This window comes from Rutilus rutilus (genome assembly GCF_951802725.1).
Source record: "Rutilus rutilus genome assembly, chromosome: 11".
Taxonomy (NCBI): domain Eukaryota; kingdom Metazoa; phylum Chordata; class Actinopteri; order Cypriniformes; family Leuciscidae; genus Rutilus; species Rutilus rutilus.
Genome location: NC_140216.1, coordinates 17,841,935 through 17,865,642, shown reverse-complemented (window position 1 = coordinate 17,865,642; position 23,708 = coordinate 17,841,935). Strand labels below are relative to the sequence as shown.

At 38.4% G+C, this 23,708-nt stretch overlaps 1 protein-coding gene across 1 annotated transcript; it reads left to right on the top strand.

Annotated features, from left to right (window-relative positions):
* Positions 1-2,629: 2,629 nt before the first annotated feature.
* On the top strand, positions 2,630-7,259 carry cited4a (Cbp/p300-interacting transactivator, with Glu/Asp-rich carboxy-terminal domain, 4a). The gene is made up of 2 exons (XM_084424714.1): positions 2,630-2,756; positions 4,345-7,259. The coding sequence occupies exon 2, from the start codon at positions 4,355-4,357 to the stop codon at positions 5,075-5,077; it is 723 nt and encodes a 240-aa protein (XP_084280840.1). The 5' UTR covers positions 2,630-2,756; positions 4,345-4,354; the 3' UTR covers positions 5,078-7,259.
* Positions 7,260-23,708: the final 16,449 nt, after the last annotated feature.

The window sequence follows — 23,708 nt, the reverse complement described above, 5'->3', positions numbered from 1 at the left end:
TGCTACGGATAATTTGCAGTGTTGCCATACGCGTCAGAAGAGACCGTCCATCGCTGTGACCTTTTTACCAATGCTTTCATTCTCCCTCTGAAGGTCAAATAGATGACTAGTCACAAATTGAACCTGTTGGTTGTAATTACCTTCCCAATGACATTTTATTAGTCTTAGCCTGTAATTGTTTAGAAATAACTTTATTAATCATGTTGAAACTTAATGACTCGTGATTGAACAGAATGAAATGGCATAAGTGTAAGAGTAAGAAAGAGTGATATACAGTACATGTAGGTAGATGCAGTACAAATAAATGTCAGTAATCTATCTTCCAAACTTCTGGCTTACCCTAAATCACTATGGTGAGCCTATAACAATTATTTATATTACAGAGCTGTTCGGAATGGATTTATCTGGAAACTGCATACTTCCATCAAGATATGTCTAATATCGGCGTTGCCAAACGTTTAAAAGTATACTTTTGCTACAATAATATACTTTAAGTATATAAGCAATGCCATGAGTATGTGTTATGACTACTTATCCAACCATTTAAGAGACGAAGGGTGAGATGTTTGGGAAACCTGTTTGAAAATAATCATTTTTACAATTCCATTTGGTGTCAATAGCTGCAGAAAAAAACGTGCACTTATTTTTTTTTTATGGGCTATTTCTAAGAATACTTTCATGTGAATAAAATGGTGCACTCCATGGGCCATTATGGTCCTCTGCAATACTCTGATGTAAAATCTATCCAGATATAGAAGACAGACTAATTTTATCTTGTTATTTCATTAGTTAGGTCATTCACTCTTGACACATTTTGACACCCCAGCAGGAATTTCTAAAGAAATTGGGTCTAGCACTGAACACCTACATATAAGGAACAACGTTAGGACAAAATTTTCCCAGTTTATCATAGGGAGATTTTATGATGAAGAAAGGTGGTGGCCTATGCAAATTTCACTTGCTCCACTCCCTTGCCTAGGGAGTAGCCAAGACATTGCTATGCAGTTGGTAGAGTGTTTACTATGTGATTCAAAGGAACCCAGCTATGATATTCTGGTCCCTAGATGTGGCTCCTTCATGTAAGTCTATAGGCTTATTCGGTAAACTGAAAATCATAAATATTATTTTTAGAAAAGTAAAAGAACACCTCTCTTTAACAAGCTTCACAATTTGAGGTAATCATGTATGTAGCACAAACAGCACATGATGAATTAAACAGAGCAAATGTAATCATTCACATCATTCAAAGGCCCAAGTATCATAGTATAGAGATGCTGTCTTATTGCACACAATTAATCACAAATTCTGTCATTTAACAGTTCTGTTGTTTAACAGTTTAGGCTATGATGAAAGGTTTCTGTGCAAAGTTAAAGTCATTTGAACTGTTTAATCTGTTTAAGGCTGATTCAGGCTTAATTTACACACTGACAAAGGAAACAATACAAGAACAGGAGAATGTAGAGTGTGAGAGAGAGGGGGGATTATACACTTCTGGTCACCACATTCCTTTCTAGAGATGGAGGAGTGAGTAAATAGAGGTATTTCAATTTGTCAGGAGTTTTCTGCATGACTCTGTTTTGAATGCATTTATGTGATATGTATTTGTAGTGAGTGAGTATTCAACACACTTATATTAATCTTATATTTGAGGTTCTTTAAAGAGGCCACCATTGTTCTGATAGTATGATTTTTGAACAGTATTGAATGAGTTCACATGTATACAGGGTGCTTTTCTTCACTACCAGCTCCAACTCATCCAAACAAGTAATTAAAACATTTTCTTTTATGAAAATAAATATAATTCATACATACAGACAATTTGTTTTTGTCAAGCATTTACACACAATCTCTTTAGGTCAAAAGGTTTTGAAGATCACGAGAAACATAAGTTCAACATGCTTAGTATAAGTGAACATGTGAGGATATATGTGGGTATGTTTGGGCAGTACAGCACTGCTAGTGTCAATCCAATTGTACATGCTTCACGCCAGCAGGAGGTTTTCTTTCTTCTCGAAGTCTGTCTCTCTCTTTAAAATGGTAAATATGCCATTTACATAAGAGTGAAACGTTGTGACCTGTTTTATGTCCATTTCTGTTGAGATACATTGGATAAGAATACTACACAGATGAAAAATAAAAGAGGTCAAACCAAAAGTACCTGACTGACTTGGGTAAATTGATCAATGAGCACTTCCTCTTCAGTAAAATGTAGTAACCTTTAAAAATCTATAATATAATACAGAATTCTATATGACATATAAATAAATAAAATAAATATTTTACTGCACAGTATTGTTAGTATCTTCAAATTATAAAATGCCACAGGTGAAAAAGCGAGAGATAGCCTAAATGTTTTGTTTTTAAAAAAAAGTGAAACTACCAATATCAAGTTTCCTTTAAGAAATGAACATGTTTAAACAACAAGCAGCACTTATGAGTTGTGTTTTAGTTTATGAGTAATTGCTGAAGAGTTTGGCCAGTGCACATAAAACTGAAGGCCATGTGAGTAATTGGCCAGTGACGTCTGTGATTAGAGGAAGAGCCAATCACAGCAGAGGAGAGGCGGGGTTCATGTTGCTCCGCCCCTCTCACTGGTCTTCTTTATGTATGTGTGTGTAATCCTTGTGCTGACCCAGAAAGCGCTCAGCAGCAGCAGTTTGTTCAGTTCAGAGTACAGCCTCTGGAGATACCTGCGCTGCTTTACAGAGACTGATAACACGAAAGAGCATCTTTACAAGAACAGGATTTATTTGACGGTATGTGCTTTTTATATAGAGATCACTGTGATAACGAGTAGGCTGGCTGGACCTTTTGTTCTTTTTGTAAATGAAATCCATGAAATCAGCATGAACCTATTAGCGATAGGCTATTTAAATATGTGTATGGTTGAACATATGGTTGGATAGGTTAAGTGTGCTTTTATTTCTGTTCTGGTTTTTAAGTGTTCTTAGATGTCAAAACACGTTACTCTAGTATGACTTTTTTTCTCAGAAAATAATGCGCACTATGCATGGCAATATATCATTAGATAATATACTAATAATACTTTAGTGTCAGAATTTAAATGCTCTTTTTTAAAATAAGTGCAATATCGCTATGCAGAGCTTAAACTGAACATTAAATCTCATGAGTGTATGAGACGTTTTAACTTTTCTCTAAATACAGTAAATTCAGTAGTCTATGCTGATGTTTAATGAAAGTTTCACTGTGGTCTGACAGGGATTGTGAATGTCTGTAGCCTATATTTTATTTAAATAAATATTTAATCTTAGTAGAAAGAAGAGGAGCAATTCTTTGTTTTAGACAGAGAGAGAGAGAGAGAGAGATAGAGAGAGAGAAAGAAAGAAAGAAAGAAAGAAAGAAAGAAAGAAAGAAAGAAAGAAAGAAAGAAAGAAAGAAAGAGGTGCCCTATAGACCCCATGCAACATTGTTCTTTATCTCTTAATCAACTGTCTCTTAATCAACTTAGTCAACTGTATGAATTGGAAAGATTAATTAATTATACCTTTTATCTCAAAATGTTATGATTATATATTTGCTTCATCTAGAGAGTATAACCAACTGATATATGCCTACAGATTAATACTTCGTATAATTGAATTGCACTTCAAATTATGTTTATTATAATATACATTTTCAAAACTCTAAACTCAACCCTGTCATTTGAGTAGATACAATCAATCATACATTTTGTCATTATCTCTTGCTCACAGTAGGTTGGCTTTGTTTGCTGAACACTTTGTCCACCTCCCTGCCTGTTATTGTTTTGATTCTCCTGGCGGCTCCTTGGTGCTCCTTAGGCTACTGCTATATTTCTTCTGCTAAGGGCTCAAGTCATAATATATCTGCATTGTTTAAGCTGGCAACCACAATGGGTTTTAGGATGCTGTGTCAAAATATGTGGTGGACAATTTTTGAATCAGTAAGATACATCTGCTTACTTGTAACCATAACCCTTACTAAATTGTGTTGAATTAAGCATAAAACATAATATAAATATATATTTGTTATATTTATAATAATAATAATAATAATAATAATAATAAATTGTCAACAGGGTAAGAAAAATAAACTTTATTAAAGATTTATTTTCTGAAAATGAATCATGAATACTGATTAAGAAAAGTATTTATTATTAGTTTTACAGTGGACTGACTGTAATCAGTGAAAGTTGATTGCAAACAGACTGGTCATCAAAGTAACAGTTGTTTAGCCAAATAATATTGGTTTGCGCCACAGATGTTTTATACTGATAGTTTTCCAGAAACTGAAAGTGTTTATCAGTTTATCAGCTGATACTGAAAGGTTGCTTGAATATGTGCTATTCTTCTCATTTCTCTGCAGTTGAAAAGGCATGGCTGAACACATGATGATGCCAATGACCCACGGCTCTGCTGGCGGAGGCCTGCATGGGTATCGCATGGGAATGAACGGCCCTTCTGTGCACGGACACCAGCCCAGTCTGCGGACCCTTCCCAACGGGCAGCTCATGCACTACAGCAGGGGGCCCCAGAGCTCCATGGAGGCGGCCATGAGGCAGAGGAATGTGATGAATGGCGTCATGAACGGTCAGGTTAACGGCCAGATAAGTGGTGGACACCCCCACCAAATGCAGCCAGCCAATATGATGTATGGAGGTCCGAATCAGCAACCGCAAGGTCACCCTCAAACCCAGCACCATCATATGCACCCGCAGAACCAACACCCACAGCAGTATATGGGTGGAGGAGGCCTTACAGCATCTCAGCAGCTTATGGCGAGCATGCATCTTCAGAAACTCAATACCCAGTACCACGGGCACCCGTACGGTCCTATGAATGGGCATCACATGGGAAATGTCCAGCACAGAATGGGTCCTGCTCAGTTAGCAAGCATGCAGATGGGGATGGGCGGGCCAACACTGGGCCTCAATGTCATGGACATAGACTTGATTGATGAGGAGGTTCTGACATCCTTGGTGTTGGAACTCGGGCTGGACCGGGTTCAAGAGCTTCCTGAGCTTTACCTCGGACAAAACGAGTTTGATTTCATCTCAGACTTTGTGTGCAAGCAGCAACCAAGCACTGTCAGCTGCTAAAATCCTGCTTCTGGTCCTTAAATCAAAGAAAGACTTGGTCATCAAGAAAAAGCTGGGGCAAGATGAGAAAGGCTAAAACAACCAGGTTCTCTGTATCTGTGAAGCTGTGCTATGCATGTTGTAGTGCACACTTTTTGCTTTCAATGAGGGAAAAGACTTCTGGATGGTCTTCAGTCTTCGGTCTTCAGTCAGTGAAGAACTGGGCACAAGTGTGGCTTTGGTGAGCAGGTCTTGTCTTGCCCCATTGGTCATCCTGGATTAATGGTGACTGAGTGTCCCAGGGTTGAATGTAACTTCACATGGTTGAAAATGAAGTCTGCTTGGAACTTTGCAGAAACTGCTTTGCCTCCTCAGGGGCAACTAGAATCAATAGCATTTAGAAATGTATTTATGTATGACACCTACCAAAAAGCAAACATTATCTGTGGTGATATAGACTTGCCTTTTCTCAAACTAACCCCAAGACTTGTGGTAAAATATGTTTGAATGAGTGGGAATTGAAGGCTGGTACTTCAAAATAGGTTGATTTTTTTCCAGTAGCTCTTAATGATATTTGAAATGGTAAGGGGGTGTGAGGTGGTAGCGGTTGGGTATGAAACATTCTTTGTGCGCAGTGTTACACTGTCCCTTTGGTCATTTTCTTTCTACAGCTATTCAAAATTTTAAAGATGATTGCCTACGGTAAACATTTGTCACATTTAACACTTTTTTTTGTTGTTGTTGCTATATCTGACTGAATTAGACCCAAAATGAGTGTCTTGCATATAGGTCTTGATGCTTTCAGGAATATTTCTGTGCTAGATTAACTTGCCTAGAAAATGGTAGAATGTTTTGTAGCCTCCCTTGCTAAATGCTGAGCCTGTGCTCCCTGCTGATGAGTCTGAACTGTAAAACTGCCTTATAGTTTTTTACACAGATACTGATTAATATTCACTGTAGACATTCCTACCTTGTTCCATGGAATGAGGAAGAAACTGCTGTCTTTATATGATTCAAAAAGTGGCTTCCTGTTTGCTCATATGCTCCTTATTGCTGTGAACATGGAACATGGACCACAATATTCATTAAGCCACATGCTGCATAAAGAATTAAACCTTCCACTTGTTTCCAAATTAACCTGAATGTCAATTGGTTAACTATTGTTCGAAACAACCACTAACCACAGCACTGGTTTCCTGATGTGCGTTAAAGCCAACCTTACAAACCAGCACAAAATGTTGTTTCCCTCTTCGCTGCCCGAGCACTGCAGGTTTAAACTTGATTACATTTAAATTACACTTACAACCTTCTTCTTAATTGAGGTCAGAATGATCAGTCATCTCAGATGGCCTGATAATTACAAAATGGACATGTTCATTTGCTTGCTTTCGCTCAGGGTGTAATGAAGAGTTGGGAACGGCTGCCCTGCTGGGTTTGAGAACTTCCTGTGTCGTTATGTTGGTAGTTCTTGTGTTAAATACTGTGGGGGTTGGGTTGGTATGGAAATAGCACAGCATACAGTAGTAGTAGGTTAATCTGTTCCACCAGAGCTGGGCTCAACTCCCTCGGCTTTACCCGCCCTGGCTTGGGTAATTGCTGTACGTACAGCTTGGGATTGTGAACAGTTGCCACCAAATAAAAAAAGCACAAGAAAGAAAACCTAATGGGTCATATTCTGTGTCTTACAACTCCAACTTGGCTGATTGTTTAGTCTTTGATGCATACGAAATGGGAAATTCAGTTTCAGACTTCGATTTTGTCAGTTGTATTTTCTTGTATCTGTAGAGACTGGAATGACTTCCCTAGTATGCTTATTCTGTAATTTGTGAGTCTTGGATAATTATAGACAAACCACGTCTAGCAACAGAAAAATCTAATGATTTGTAGATTATTATTTGATGATTTAATGATTTTTCACATTCCCGGCGATCCAGTCTTGTTATTTTATTTTTTTGTTAAAAAATAAAAGGAGGGAAAATGTCAATTTCAACCTAAAGCTACTTGAGCCTGTCAGTCTGTATATCGTAAATCACAAACCACCCCGCAGAATGTTCCCTGCAGGTGAGATTGTATGTTCTCTTCCAAACTGTGTGCTGTCATGAACTGTCGCCATGCCCCCACAAATGCTTTTTTTAAATGTTGTTGATTCTATCTTAAGAAAATGTATTTATTTTCATTGAAAATAAAATATTTATTTAAAGAAGTGGTTTCATTGAGTGTCATTGTATGTGTAATTTAATTTTGATGGTGACAAACTGACAATCACAAGATGGTACAAATTCACAGTGTCTGAGCAGACACAATAACTGGAAAAAGGTGATGGTTAAAACATACAATGGAAAAAATATATATATTTAATAAATACTCTCAATATATTAGATTCTGAATGGAACTGGCACAGATCAAAAGCAGTGAGATGAGATAGGCCACCTTAAAAAAAATATATATATATATATATATATATATATATATTGTAGATATTTAAGCAACCAACATCCCTGCTGAAAATTTCAGCATTGCTGGTCACCAGCATTAGCAGGTTTCTGGTTTGCTGGACCAGCTCCATCACCTCATTTTTGTTTGAGAACAGCAGGACTATGCAAGACCAGCCCTATACCGCATCTAAACAGAATAAACCAGCTGGACCAACATGGAATTCATGCTGATTTATGCTGGATTTTTCAGTAAGGATGGCGGCAGGTAGAAAGTGCCATCGTTCAATGTGAAAAGTGAACTTCAACTGTTTACAAACAAGACAACAATCTGGCAAGAATCAAACCTGTTAGTAAATATAATTGTCATTCCCAAACACTATGACTGTGCGAATGTTTCCAGTCAAATTAGTGCACAATTTCCATATTAAAATAATCATTACCATTCTCAGTACATAAATCAATAGAAAACATTGGAATTATAAAGCAGGCAACATCTGTTTTATTTAAGACATCAAGATATTGAAAATTCTCTTGGTATGTTCAAGTGTTTTGCTTTATTTCCATCTTTCCATGTGACTTATTTACAGGTCCTCTTTAGAGACCTCTTTAGATTTTAAAGCATTTCTGTTATCCGAGAGTGGATGTTCCATAGCCGATGATCTAATCTGTCTTACTCAGTGGGATCGGGTCTGAGCGTCTCATCTGACGGACAATTGCTCACAGTCTGTTGCTTTGTTCTGTCTCAAACACACTAAACACACATAAAATCCATAAAACAGGGATGGGCTTAAACCTGTTACCAGACAGTGGATATGGACAGAACACACTGTACTATAATATTCACCAAACCAATATTAGCCAGTGCTTTTCTACATTACCTTGCATTCATGTTAAAACAGGACATCTTGTAACTATAAACACCAAAATCCATATGTATAAAGTGGATATTTATCAGTGCTATGTATCACTGAATGATTGCATATCCACACTGCATGTTAATCAAAATGCAGTCTCCAGTCACAGCCATGAAATGTCACTGTCTGGCACCTTCCTCAAACCAGACTCATCTATAACAGCGTAAGTATTTTAGCCTGAGCTCTGTGAATTTAGATATGACTGAAATTAATAATTCTAGATAGCCATTTGATAGCATGTTAAAGCAAATGTTACTGTATAATGTATGCATTTAGTAAGTAGTCATTTAGCAGACACTTACACGCTGATCGATTGCTCCTGTCTGCCTTGCTGCTGGTTTGCATCTGTAAGCACTGTATAGCTTTCTGCTTTGAATTGCTCTATTTACTATCGTTCCTTTTGTTTATATTGCTAAATATAACTTACTCATCAACACATATTAGATATTATCTAATATTGCCTATCACATTAATCTGACATCGCTAGCTTTTATCTAAATTGTTATCGCTAGCACAACACGCTAGTATCTCACTAGCCTGCCATCCGTGCTTGCCGTCTCGTGCACACTCGCGCCTTTACGAGTCCATCAAACAACACTGTGGTGAGTAGGATCAGTCAACAAACATGGTGAGTAATGTCTTCTCCTGTTATTATCACTTCCACTTTGTGTCACATGTATAGTATAGCCTTCTCTGTCAGCGGTGATGACTACACGTGATAAATGCAGGGAGATAGTCAGGCTGACGGAGAAGATTTCAGAACTAGAGACACGCATCCAAACTTTGATCGAGGATAGCAAGAATGCAAGGGCTTTAGATACTGCTTTGGATGCGACTAACTTAGTGAACTGTGTACATTGTTCGGTTCCAGCTGTAGAGCCTGTGCAGCAGGGCAACATGGTGACCGTGAGACACTGTAGTCGCGGGACAAAACACCGCTCTTCCATTCCGATTACAACATTAGACAGGTTCTCCCCACTCAGTGAAACACCCACTGAGAATCCTGCTGAATGTGCCTTAGTTATTGGTGATTCTATTACACAGAACGTGAAAATAGAGACACCAGCCACCATAGTCACATGTTTGCCGGGAGCCAGAGTGCCTGACATCAAAGCAAATTTAAAAGTGCTGGCTAATGATAATTGTAAATTCTCTAAGATTATTATTCACGTCGGCACTAATGATGTGCCGGAGATCACTAAAATTAACGTTAAAGAGGTGTGTGAACTCGCAAGTACAATGTCAGGCACTGTAATTTGCTCTGGCCGCCTTCCTGTTCGCCAGAGTGATGAGATACTTAGTAGTCTGTCCTCACTCAATGGCTGGCTGTCTAAGTGGTGTCCGCAAAATAATACAGGGTTCATAGACAATTGGAAAAGTTTTTGGGGCAGACCTGACCTGTTGAAAAGAGATGGTATTCATCCCTCCTGGGATGGTGCTGCTCTTCTCTCTAGTAATATGGCATATAGTCTTAGAGCTCAAACATGAAGTGGGGCTCAAGTCAGGAAGCAGACAGACTGGCTAAACCGACCGGCTGCTAGCTGTCTCACGTCACTGAGGTCAGATAAATCCCATCACATAGAGACTTTTTCACCTAGATATCATCATATAGAGACTGTGTCTGTTCCCCGAATTAGGAAATACAAAAAACTCCCAAACCTATCTAAGGGTAAAAATGTAATCGATGTTTAACAAATAAAAAATAGATATAATACAGATGAACAAATGATAAAGCTCGGGTTACTGAATATTCGATCCGTTACTTCAAAAGCACTTATTGTTAATGATATGATTACAGACTATAACCTAGACATGTTGGGCCCTATCTTGCACCCAGCGCAATTGACTTTGTACACCGACGAATGTATCATTCCTATTTTGCACCCGCGCAAAGCGGACTTTTCCCTCCACAGATGTACGTCGGTTAACTAAGAAATACACTTGCGCTCCCCAGGGCGGTTCAGCGCAAAGAGGAGGGGTGTTCTGGCGCAAACGTTCCCTGATGCTATTTTACAGGTTTAGAAAACAATTGCGCCACTGACCGAAAAAAAACGGTTTAAAGTCAGTGGCGCGTTGCGCATGTTATTCGTATGCTATTTTAAGGGCGCATGCTTGGCCTTAATCAATGTAGCGTGTGCACAACACGCATACACTTTGATTCTCTCATCTACACACAGACGCAGCAGTTATCATTTTTGCAAATCATACATTATTACGATAGATAGATAGATAGATAGATAGATAGACATTTTATTATAAAAGCATACATCTAGCTTACACATTTACCCAAATTATCATACGCCTGTTTAACCAAAGTTAATTTGGGTGTGTTTCTCCATCCCCAACGTCCCTGACGAGAACGTCGGTCTCCTCGGCCTTGAACCGCTCCTGTCGTGCGCCTGGCAAATCCGCCGTTATAATAGGAATCCGCTTTAGAACAAGCGCGCCTGCTCTTAAAGGGAATGTGAGGTGTCGCTCTGATTGGTTTATTTCACGTTACGCCCAAACCACACCTATGAATAATGAAGCTACTTCAGACCAACCCCTTTTAGATTTGCGCCAGGCGCAAGAGTCATTTATCCCGCTGGGAAAATAGCAACAGCGCCAAGACCCGCCCACAAAGTTACTTGCGCATTGCGCTTTGACACTTGCGCTTCAGATCGTTAAAATAGAGCCCTTTGTGTCTGACAGAAACCTGACTAAAACCAGACAATTACATTACTTTCAGGAGTCCACCCCCCAAGATTACTGTTATAAAAACGAGCCACATCTGAAAGGAAAAGGGGGAGGTGTTGCTGTAATCTATAGAAATATCTTCAGAAATACTGAGAAATCTAGTTTCAAATATGATTCTTTTGAAGTGTTAGTGCTTAACGTAACACTATCTAGTGTAAATGATAAATCACGTTTGACATTTGTGCTGGCTACTGTATACAGGCCACCAGGGCACCATACAGACTTTATCAAAGAATTTGTTGATTTTTTTTATCAAAGTTAGTACTGGCTGCAGATAAAGTCCTAATTGTTGGTGATTTTAATATACATGTAGATAACGAAAAATACGCTTTGGGATTGGCATTTAGAGACATTCTGAACTCTATTGGAGTTAGACAACATGTGACCCACTCACGTGACCCACTCATTGTCATAATCATACTTTAGATATAATATTGTCACGTGGAATCAATGTTAATGCCGTTAAAATTCTGCTGCAGAGCAATGACATCTCAGATAATTATCTAGTCTTGTGTATACTCCATTTAGCCAAGGTTGCAAAGCCGACTCCGTGTTACAAATATGTTAGAACTATCACTTCTGCCACTAAAGATTGCTTTATTAATAATATTCCTGATCAGTTTCATCTCCTCAGCATCCCAGATAGCTTAGAATAACTCGATATTGCGATAGAAACTTTTGACTCTCTCTTTTCCAGCACTTTAGACACAGTTGCTCCTTTGTGCTGATTAAAGAAAATAGTCCAATGCTGTGGTACAACGAGCACACTCGGGCCCTTAAGAGAGTAGCCCAAAAAATGGAGCTCAACTGGAAGAAAACAAAACTAGACGTTTTTCGAATTTCGTGGAGAGAGAGCACGATTGCGTACAGAAAAGCCTTAAACGTCTATTGGGAACTCAAAACTCTGTCCAGTTGATAATATCAAAATTGACTGCTGGCGGTAGATCCTTTTCCTATTTAGCACCTAAACTCTGGAACAGTCTTCCTAACATTGTCTGGGAAGCAGACACACTCTGTCAGTTTAAATCTAGACTAAAAACACATCTCTTTAACCTGCCATACACATAACAAATTATACATTCCTATTATTCAAATCAGTTAAATGATTATTAGGCTGCATAAATTAGGTCAGCCGGAACCGGGAACACTTCCTATAACACCTGGGCTGCGTTCAGCCCCAACAAAACATTGCACAACGTTTTTTAAACAGAAACGGTGATGCGTTGAACACACTGTTCTGATGACGCAAGAGTTGCAACTATGGCAGCTGAGAAGGCCATTCTTTGTGGTCTTTGTGAAGAATTTTCGGAGCCTGATGAAGTCGGTATAAATATGTGTTTAATACTACAAAATATGCCCGATGTTACAGTTACTGCACTTGCCACCCAGAACAAAAGAGAATGTCCCAATCGAGTGAAGGGATTTGTGGAAACTGAAATGGAAGCACACATCTTACCTAATTCAGACTAAAACACATCTATTTAGCCTCACATACTGACTTTATTTGTAGTTCATACTGTTTTAATACCCTGTATTTTCTTTCTCATTTTTAGGAAAAGCACTTAATTACCATTGTTTATTTCTATACCACATGTCATACACTTGCAATGAAGCTAAAAATATAAACAACTACATCATTATGTTGATATCCTATATTTTTACAATAAAACTTACGACAAACATGTCTTCTAATATCCTCAGTTGTTGCGTATACCGAGCTGCATCGAACACATTTGTAAAATATAGCTGCAAGCAGCCATTACCGGGGCCAAGCAGAATAAGACGACAAGACGTGTCAGACCAATTGCAACAATGAGCAATTAAAGACATTTACAGAAGATTTTAGGCAAAATGCCTGAAAAATCATAGAAACAGTAAATAAGAATATGATTTAATGGATTATCACTTTTGACCAATAGGTGGCGCAGTCACAAAACTGATGTGATGTGGTCAGAGTGAAGTGACAATGACACATACAAAGTTTGGTGTTAATATGTCAAGGCATTGCAGAAATAAAGCCTGAATAGTGCTTTTGGCATCATGCCTCAACTTTGCTGTTGCGGTATACGAAAACGGTTTTCTCAGTCGACACGAAATCCATAACTTTGAGTCGGCACGGTCTGGAGATGATACGATTCGATTTTGGTGAAAATCGTACAAACGGTCTAGGAGGAGTTCGAAAAAGTAGGTTTTGAATGAAAATCAAGATGGCGGACAGGAAGTTTGGCCAAATAAGGAAAACTTGGTATCTATGTTCTCAACTTGACCCAAGGAATCTATTAAGACCAGTGGCATTACAATAGGCCAATTTATTCAAAAGTTATTAGCAGTTTTGGACATTTTGTTATAACTTTTGACCACTAGGTGGCGCTGTCTCGAAATATTTTGGGTACCTTCAGGGGATGGTGCTGATGGCACATTCTGAGTTTTGTAATAGTACACTAATGCATTTATTTAGTATAGCATTTTATTTCACAAAACTGTATTGAAGTCAATGGGAATTTCATGTTTTGTTCTATTATAGCGCCACCAAGAGGCTGAGTCCCACCATTTTTTTTATGTGTCCTCAGAGTGAGCCCATACATATGTGTGTCGATTTTGGTGAAAATATCTCAATTCACTTCGGAGTTATAGACATTTATATGAAAAAACACGTAAAAAATGACTGACACATGACTTTGATTGGAATTTACTACCCCTAAACATCAATATTTTCGTATTTGGGAATTGGTGTTTCAACATCAACCTATGTTTCCAAACTTCTGACGGTGGTTTCGTCTCGATCGGACTAGCGGTTTCGAAGATATAGCCAAATGTTTTTTAAGCGCTAAATCACAACGCTACACAAACCGTAAGGCGAAACCTAGCATGTTTGGTATCGTAGGACTCGGCAAGGTTTCAGGAGTCTAATTGGAAGAGTCTCGTGAAAATAAGTCGCCCACACACAAAGTTATAAGCATTTGAAAAAAAAAATTCACCACTAGGTGGCGCTGTTTCGAAACTTCTCACGCTCCTTCAGGACATCGGGCTGATGACCCATACCAAGTTTCGTAACAATCCGTTCATGCGTTCTTAAAATACAGCATTTTAGCACAAAATTCAAAATGGCCGACAGCCAAAATGGCCGATATGGTAAAATTGGATATCAGTCGACTCGGCATGTTACCCTGAATCTAACAAGACCAATTTTATGATTTTTGGACAAACTGTTCAGAAGTTATAAGCAAAAATAGCCATTTTTCATATCTCCGGACCAGTAGGTGGCGCTGCGCCGAAACACAGCATGTACCAAGTTTGGTCTGAATCCGATAAAGCGTTGCGGAGATACGGCCTTACATCTGTTTTCGCAAGCGCTACATAAAATTTATTCGTGGGTTTATCGAAAACTGTTAAGCGAGTCAACTTGAATTCCATAACTTTTTGTCAGCATGGTCTGTAGATGATCTGGTTCAATTTTCGTGCAAATCGGACAAACCGTCTAGGACGAGTTCGAAAAAGTAGCTTTTTAGATAAATTCAAAATGGCGGCCATATTGTTCTGACGGAAATGACGTCATAGGGTGCTATCGAATTGGCATGAGCTCAGGAATCAGAGAGAAAAAGAATTTTGTTGATTGGCCTTACGGTTCAAAAGTTATTAGCAAAATAAAAGTGAAACTTTGGACAGGTGGTGGCGCTAGAGGGAATGACTTAGACACACCAAAATTGGTGTATTTAATGTTGGGACTGTCCTCTATCAGAATGTCAAACCAAAACAACTTTCCCGCATTCGGTTCTATGGGCTGCCATAGACTCCCAGTCGGAAGAAGGAAGAAGAATAATAAGAACGGGAACAGATACAATAGGTGCCTACGCACCTTCGGTGCTTGGCCCCCAATTACTTTCCTTGAACCCATTGTGCGAGTTCACTTTAATACTGCGTGCTTTATATACATGTTGCTGCTGATTGGACTGCAGTTCTGACACACCCACCAAACAAGAGAAAACGTATCTCAAACCCCGTTGCACACCGGTGCACGCCGTTTCCAGGAAACATGACGTTCAACCCGGAAACCGCAGCAAAACGTTGCGCACCGTTTTGAACTTGAACGTGCCCCTGATGTACCCGTTACATCATAAGAAGAATGGCATCTACGCTAATGTTAGTCTTTCTGTTTATTCCAAGGTTTACTGTTATCAGCCGTATCCAGGCCGTATCCAGATCAGAAAGTGGACCTCTGCGCCTAGACACGACCACAACGCATGATGTAGTCAGCCAGATCCGGGCCATATCCAGACCAGATGGAGGACCTGCACCTAGACACGACCACAACGCATCCCTGAAGTGTCAGCAGAGACTCTCCCCTGTGAAGGCCTCATCGACACGACAAACCCATCTCCATACCGGCGTGACTCCGATCTTCAACCAGATGGAACTGGATAATATTCTGATTGTTCCAAACCAATCTGACTTCTGATCTATAATGCTGCCTGAATCATAATCATACACTGTCCGTTCATTGGCCAGAGGAGAACTGGCCCCCTGACTGAGCCTGGGTTCTCCCAAGGTTGCCACTGTCACCTTTTTCCACATTTGTTGCCATTGGCTTGGCTTGCTTAGTTGGGGACATTAAATTTAACATTTAATTTAATTTAATATTCAACAATAATATTGATCTGCCTGCATTGACACTATTGAACTGATCTTCAGTATTAATACTGAACTAAGCTGGACGATGACATCATGGTTTACTCCAGAGTGGCTAAATATACACTACCGTTCACAAGTTTGGGGTCAGTAAGATTTTTTTTTTTTTTTTTGGAAAGAAGTTAAAGAAATTAATACTTTTATTCATCAAGGACACATTAAATTGATCAAAAGTGACAGTAAAGACATTTATAATGTTACAAAAGATTCTATTTCAAATAAATGTTGTTCTTTTGAATAATAAATGTATTTTTACATTTCTCTTTTGAGAAATAAAATGTATGATGGTTTCCACAGAAATCTGAACTGTTTTCAACACTGATAATAATCATAAATGTTTCTTGATCATCAAATCAGAATGATTTCTGAAGGATCATGTGACACTGAAGACTGGAGTAATGATGCTGAAAATTCAGCTTTGATCACAGGAATAAATTACACTTATATATATTCACATAGAAAACAGCTGATTTACTGTATTTTTAATCAAATAAACACAGCTTTGGTGAGCAGAAGAGACTCTTTAAAAAATAAATAAAACATCTTAGCGACCCCAAACTTGTGAACGGCAGTGTATATAAATGAACTAAATTAATAACTTTTTTTAAAACAAAAATGAAACATCACTCAACTTACTTAAGCTGGACTGTGACACTATTTTCTTCAGGAAACAAACTTTTTTGCTTTATTTTCCTGTTATCACGGTAAAACTGCTTTGAAACAATCTGTAGGCTACTGTAAAAAGCGCTATATAAATAAATGTGACTTGACTCGTTTTTTTATTATTATTGTTTTGTACGGATATAATTAATTACAAATAAAAATGTTATTCACATATACAATAATATGTTTGTGGCAGGGGAGGCGTGGTTCAGCGAGGTCTGCGACGGGAGAGAGAGTGGGGAGACGAGCGGCGGTAAGTGGGTCAAGTGCAAAATGACTTACACACCTGTGTCTCGTTGCAGTAATTGGCGTGGGGAGACCGTATCTGGACCCAGCGATCGAGGAGAGAGAGGGCTGAGGACTCGTGGGACCGTGAACAGAGAACTCTGATCGAGAAAGACGAATGCTGCCGAGTAATTTGAACTGTTGAATGAGTTTTGAGTTTGACGCGCATGTGGCGCGATTGTTATACGAGTTTATTTAATAAAATACCCACGAGCCTCAGCCAGCCGACCCCGGTCTCCTTCCTTCTCACACTCACAAAACAAGGGAATTACAACGATGTTTATTTTATATAGTGCCTTTCTACAATACAACACAATACAGGATATAGCTTAGTATAGCACATAAATCAGATTATATATGACGCGAAATTCTTAACCTTAAGTGTGGCATAATCTTTTTTCAATCTTTTTTAATTCTATTTGTTAGAAAAAAATAAATAAAAAATAAATAAAAGAAAAAAGGTGCATAAAAAAAATAATAATATAATAATAAATACTTAAACTTTTTGAAAAGTCATGTGGCATGTCAAAAAAATCATGTGGTGCAACCAACATTCACAATGTAACTTTACTTTAAAAATGTAAGCAACTTTCTAGAGTCCGGTTATATAAACTCCTGTAAACAAGTCCTGTAAACAAAGTCATGGTTAAGGTCCTTGCACACTGAGTCCGAAATTCTTGCACGTTAAAAAATAAATACGACCTCATGTTGTGTCAATCACGTTTACACACTGCCTCCAAAACTTTGTTTAATTACTTGTAAGTACTTGTTAAATTATTTGTAAATAATATAATCCATAAAAAAAAAAAAAAAATGGATTGGGTTCGATTTTCTGCGTTTTTTGCATTCGTAGTAAGCATAGCCAATGACGAATACAAATATTTTGGACTCAGGATCTTTACTGTTAGCTAAACATTAGAGTGATTTATTTGACCCACTGAATAGAACAGTTTTTTTTTTTATTTTAAATATACTTTTAAGATTTCAAGTACATTACAGGTGCAAGTTCAATACAGTTAAGCTCACTTATTTTTCACAAGGGCAGAGTGGTGTTCAAGGTATTAAGTAGCAAGTGAACTAGATTTCTATATGTTGTGCTTGTTTTGTTTTGTTTGTTTGTTTTAGTTATATCTGCAAAATAAGTGGTACTTATTACTTTTGGATGGTACTTAATTCTGACTGAATTTGTATTTAAAAAAAAACCAACCCTAAATGTCACAACAACAAAAAAACTCTATAGTTGTTCACTTTGCATGCTTGTCAAACAATCTTTTCATGTCTAAGCAGGCTTTCTTGGTAATAATAGGTTGCGAAGTGAACCAGATTGTATGCTAATAGTCAAAATATGGGTCATACCAGACACGGGACACATATTCATTTTCACAAGATGTACAAATATATACATTTTTGGAATGGTAGGCCATTCAGATTTGATGTTATTAGTCACTGAAATTTGATTGGCTGCTGGCTGCCATATTTTCTAAGTATCCAAGTCATATTACAGGATATGTTAGGACAACCACCAAAGAAGATGCATGCCAATTTTCAACTTCATGGATCATACGGTTGCATATTTATAATCGTTTTTGTTGTTGTTGTTGTTGTTGGGCCCCCTATTGGCAGAGGTTTATGAAACTTGGTGTGCTTCCTCAGAATGCCCTTTTGTTAAGTTTCGTTAAGCTTGAACATTGCGTTCAGCAGATATAGGTTAACTCGTAAAAATGATTGTTGCCGGATCAATTAATTAACTTATAACTTTGCAATGCTTCGACGCCACCTAGTGTCGAACGGATGTGTGTTTATGTGTCAGAGTAGCGGACCATCCTGCCAATTTTGGGGTCTCCACGATGTATGGTCTCTGACGGCCATACACTTTAAGGGCAGAAAAATAAGGAAGAAGAAGAAGAAGAAAATCAGTGCAAACACGATAGGGTTAAGTGCTTGGACCGCTAATAATTTCATGAAATGCAAATCAGATTCTTTTAATCTTAGTCATACAAGCTTTTCAAAGAATGCCGTAAGCCATATTACCTCTGATGCTGATCATCAACATGCAGACATGTACAAACAGCTGTAATATCTCAGTGTTACCGTACATTTTGCCCACAACACACAAATCATGTCAAAATGAAGACAGTCTCTGTCCTGTGCTGGCACTGACTGCTCTTCTTGTCTCCACCCTGGCTTTCCATTTCTATCTCTGTTGACTCATTCAGCCAGTGTCATACATGTGTATGTAGACAGGTGACTGCAATCCATGGGCTACACCAGCAACACCTCAAGCATTTATTTAGTCATCACTCAGTTTATGTAAACAAAAAACAGTATGACTCTGTATTTGGCCTTTTTTATGCCACACACAAAACAGAGTGTAAGTGGCACCACAGCATGACTGCAAAAGCAGGTTCACATTGTGCTTTCACACCGACAGCATTTCTGATGTGTAAAAAGTATTTATATTATTAACTGCCATAATTATAAAATGGTTATCAGGAGTTTACCATGAATTTTCATTTTTGTCTGGAACAGTTTTGGAGGGTTGAAATCATTGACCGAAATGGTTGTGTTTAAAGGGGTCCTATTATGAAACCTTTACAAAGTCTTGATTTTGTGTTTGGGGTGTACTAGGTTATCATGCTTGATCGTTGAAAAAAAAAAAAAATTTCACATATTGTACATTATTTCGGCACCTCTCTTCCCAGTCTTCCCTTTAACCGCTCTAGTTCCTGTTCCGATGAAGCCCCTCCTTCCGAAATACAAAATGTGCTCTGATTGGTTAGCTGGCCCACTGTAATGTGATTGGCGAACCGCTCAAAGCATGTTCCAGAAATGCCACACCCCTAACCATAACAGCGAGTTTCATCTGCTCAGGAGTAAATATTAACAATGGCATACATTTTTTCAATTTTGTCATGTCAGTTTGAGCCCGATTCAGACCCTGTGAATGTATACAAACTAGAAGATTGTGCAGAACCTTTGCAAGCACGGATTTTACAGGATGTTTCATGTGGTAAGTTTCTAAGGATCAGTGAACAATCTAACAAAAGCGAGAGCCCCGTAGCTAAATACTCATCAACACTGTAATGTTAGCTAGCAGGCTAGCGGAACCAAACAGCTTTGACCTTTGTTTACATCATAGAAACAACATAAAACTTATAATTGGAACTGTTATTAGAAAACACAACAACAAATAATAAAATGTCGGCTGCAGGTGTTATGTTATCCCAGTCGAGCATTCCAAAATGCAAATATTCGGCTTGGTGTGTCCCATGCTTGAGGGGCGTGAGCCTGGCCACCCTCCTTCGAAGATGGACAGGCAGGATTGGAGCATCATCAGGGGAAGACGTTCACAATGAACACAGTCAGCCCCCTCGAGATACTGTGCATGCTCCGCTCACAAGCAGACTACACAAAGATTGCCTGTGATGTAGTGTGGGCAAGGAGACACAATCTAAACTGCAAGTTCACTATAAAAATACTAATATAGTATTTTACACATATAACAAATATAGCAAATACTATATTGTTTTCATGATCTATTTACTCAAACAAACATTAAATAATAAAGAAAATGGGTTAATAAAAAGGGTTTGAATGTCTGTCATTATTAGTAATTACCCATCAAGTCCAAATGACTTTTTCAATGAATGAATTGTTTGATCCTGAATTCTGTTTTCATCATTGATCTCTGTTTTGCTGTTTATCTCTATAAAGCTGCTTGAAACAATATGTATTGTATAAAGCTTTACATATATAAATGTGACTTGACTTGACTGTGTCTTCATAAAATCGTATATTCCTTTACATATTCACATTTTCTGTTGAGTTTAGCAAAAACAGTTGAAACTTTACTTTCAGCTACACTCCTGCTACGCAGCACCATGCTGCTTAAGTGGGTTCTGTGAATACTGTAACATGTTAATATGAGCACTAAAATAAATTCAATGAGAAACAGTCCTTAATCAGTTACCCAAACTGCCTTGGAAGAATCAGCACAGTGGCAGCTTGACAAAATATTAATTGCCATGTTAACTGTTTCCAAGGCAACATTATTCCACCCGACTGAGAAACAGGCAGCAGTTGAGCAGCTGTTGGGGTAACGGAACTGTAGCAGTGTCTTATTGGCTGTCACACTACAAAAAGAATTTTTCGTAAACGCTAATCTTAAAAGAAAATAAATAAAAGACTGAAAACCAGTTAGTTAGACTTTTGGTTTCACTTTATTTTGGTCCCTTTAACACATTCTGTTAACTATAAGTAACGTTGCACCTACATTTCTACTAACTAGAGTGTTAATCGAGTATTAGTAGACTGGTAAGGTTAGGGTTAGAATAAGATGACGCAGTTGCAAAGCTACTTATAGTCAGTAGGATGTCTGTTGGGGGACCATCACAATAAAGTGTTAGCAGATATTAAGCAGACAGTCTACTAATACTCTAATGAGAGTTAATCGACACATAAGTGTAACGTTACTTAAAGGAACACGCCGACTTTTTGGGACTTTAGCTTATTCACCGTATCCCCCAGAGTTAGATAAGTCCATACACACCCTTTTTATCTCCGTGCGTGCCGTAACTCTGTCTGACGCACCCACCGCTAGCCTAGCTTAGCACAAAGACTGGAGGTAAACGGCTCCAGCTAGCATACTGCTCCCAATAAGTGACAAAATAACGACAACATTTTCCTATTTACATGTTGTGATTTGTATAGTCACAGCGTGTACAAATAACAAGGTCACATGAGACACAGCCATCTTCTAACCGTATACATACTGGGAACTATATTCTCAGAAGGCGAAGCACTGCTACTTCTGCGGAGTGATTTACTCCAACTCTGAGCGAACTCTCTGCTCCTCACCACGGGCTTCTCAGGTGCTGCGAGCAAATCAATCCGCCCAAGAAGCAGTGCTTCGCCTTCTGAGAATATAGTTCCCAGTATGTATATGGTTAGAAGATGGCTGTGTCTCATGTGACCTTGTTATTTGTACACGCTGTGACTATACAAATCACAACATATAAATAGGAAAATGTTGTCATTATTTTGTCACTTATTGGGAGCAGTATGCTAGCTGGAGCCGTTTACCTCCAGTCTTTGTGCTAAGCTAAACTAGCAGTGGGTGAGTCATACAGAGTTACGGCACGCACGGAGATGAGAAGGGTATGTATGGACTTATCTAACTCTGGGGGATACTTTGAATAAGCTTAAGTCCCAAAAAGTTGGCGTGTTCCTTTAAGAAAAAAAAAAAAAAGTGACCATCAAAATAAAGTGTTACCAACTTGTTTTTAGAGAAATGACAAATTTATGTTTAAAGGCACTAAAAGGTCTGTTCGACCTGAATCGGTAATGCGCAGACTGATCTGTGTATGACTTCAAAGTACCGCAAGAGCAATTCAAAGGCATACGAAGCCTTCGGCTGTCTAATCGCTCTCACGGTACTTTGTTACACCAATCGGTCTGTGCAGCGCTGCTTCAAGTCGAACACACCTAAAGCTAAATTTATTTTAATTTTCGAGCAGTAAATGCCTCTTATTTTGTACAAATACATTTGGGAGACCCTTTTATCAAAGATTCAAAAGTGCACACATCCAATGGGCAAAAAGCTCAATGAGGGTGCTCAACCACACAAAAAAAAAAAAAAAATCTAAAAGGAAGAGAAAGTTGGCACTTTTATCCAAAGCAACTTACATTGCATTCAAGGTTTTCATTTTATATTTTTACTTTCCTCAGGAATCAAACCCATGACCTTGGCATTGCTACTACCAAGCTCTTCAGGAATACAGTACTATCTTTACAAATTTCAACAAATGATAAGTCACAGAATGTGCTGTTCATCCACCTCAGGTCAAACTATTACATATCAATTGTTTTATTTTCTTTGAAATGAGGATTGCGATTTTTGCAAACCTGTTAACAAAATATTGGGAATGTCAGACTGTAGCTTTAAACGCAGATTTGTTTTGATTTTCATAGTTTAGCAGTTTAAAAAACAATCAAATGTGCGCAAAAAATGGTTGCAGATTTAGCTGTCACTGGCTAGTTTTGAATCAAATGTTGGTTTGCAGTACTGATAAATGTATATAGATGCATACATTCTAGTGTGAATGACGATGAAAATGTAACAGCTTTCAGTGTTGTAGAACGGTGCTCTGACTATACTTCTGAATTCAATCTATCATCTGTTTAACCGTAGTGGAGAAGGTATTCCTGTGCGCCAGAGTTCTGCCTGTGAAAGGCCACGCTTGACTGGGCTGTTAGGCTGGAGCCAGCCTCTTCACTGCGCTCATGATTTACATGGCTGTCTGGACGTCACACACACCCCACAATGAGTCTCACTGCGTCAGCAGCCTTCCACTCTTTCTCTTGGTCTCCTTACACACACACACACACATATAAACAACATCCCTCCCCCACCGTCGTCAGGCTTCAGCAATCTGCCTCCCAGAGGACTCTCTCTGACGAAGGCAGCCCTCCCCCATCTGTTTAGGTCTCTCTGATTCCCATGAGACTGCTGAATCCTTGTGAACAAGGTTAAAGTGTTCACTACTAAACACAACACTTGACTCGTGCTCAGGGTCTGGGTGAAAACTTGAGGTTTGAAGCAGCTCTACCTGCAAGGTAGACACTAATGAGGAGAATCGAAAGGGATATCATGAAAGTAATTGCAGAGTGAAAATAAATGTTAATAAAACACAAGTGAAACGACAGTGTCATTTATTTATAGTGCATTTTTGACTGTGGAAATTATTGTGGGTTTTATAAATTTTTCTGGTGTTTTTAAGTATGTAACAGAAAATATAATGCATGTTTTAAAAAGACATCACAATAAACAGTGAGGTCTTTCGAATTTATCTGTACTTGTAGTAAGTCAATTATATTCAATTTATAGACACTAAATATACTTTTTTTTAGTATTACCTTAAGTGAAAATTCTAC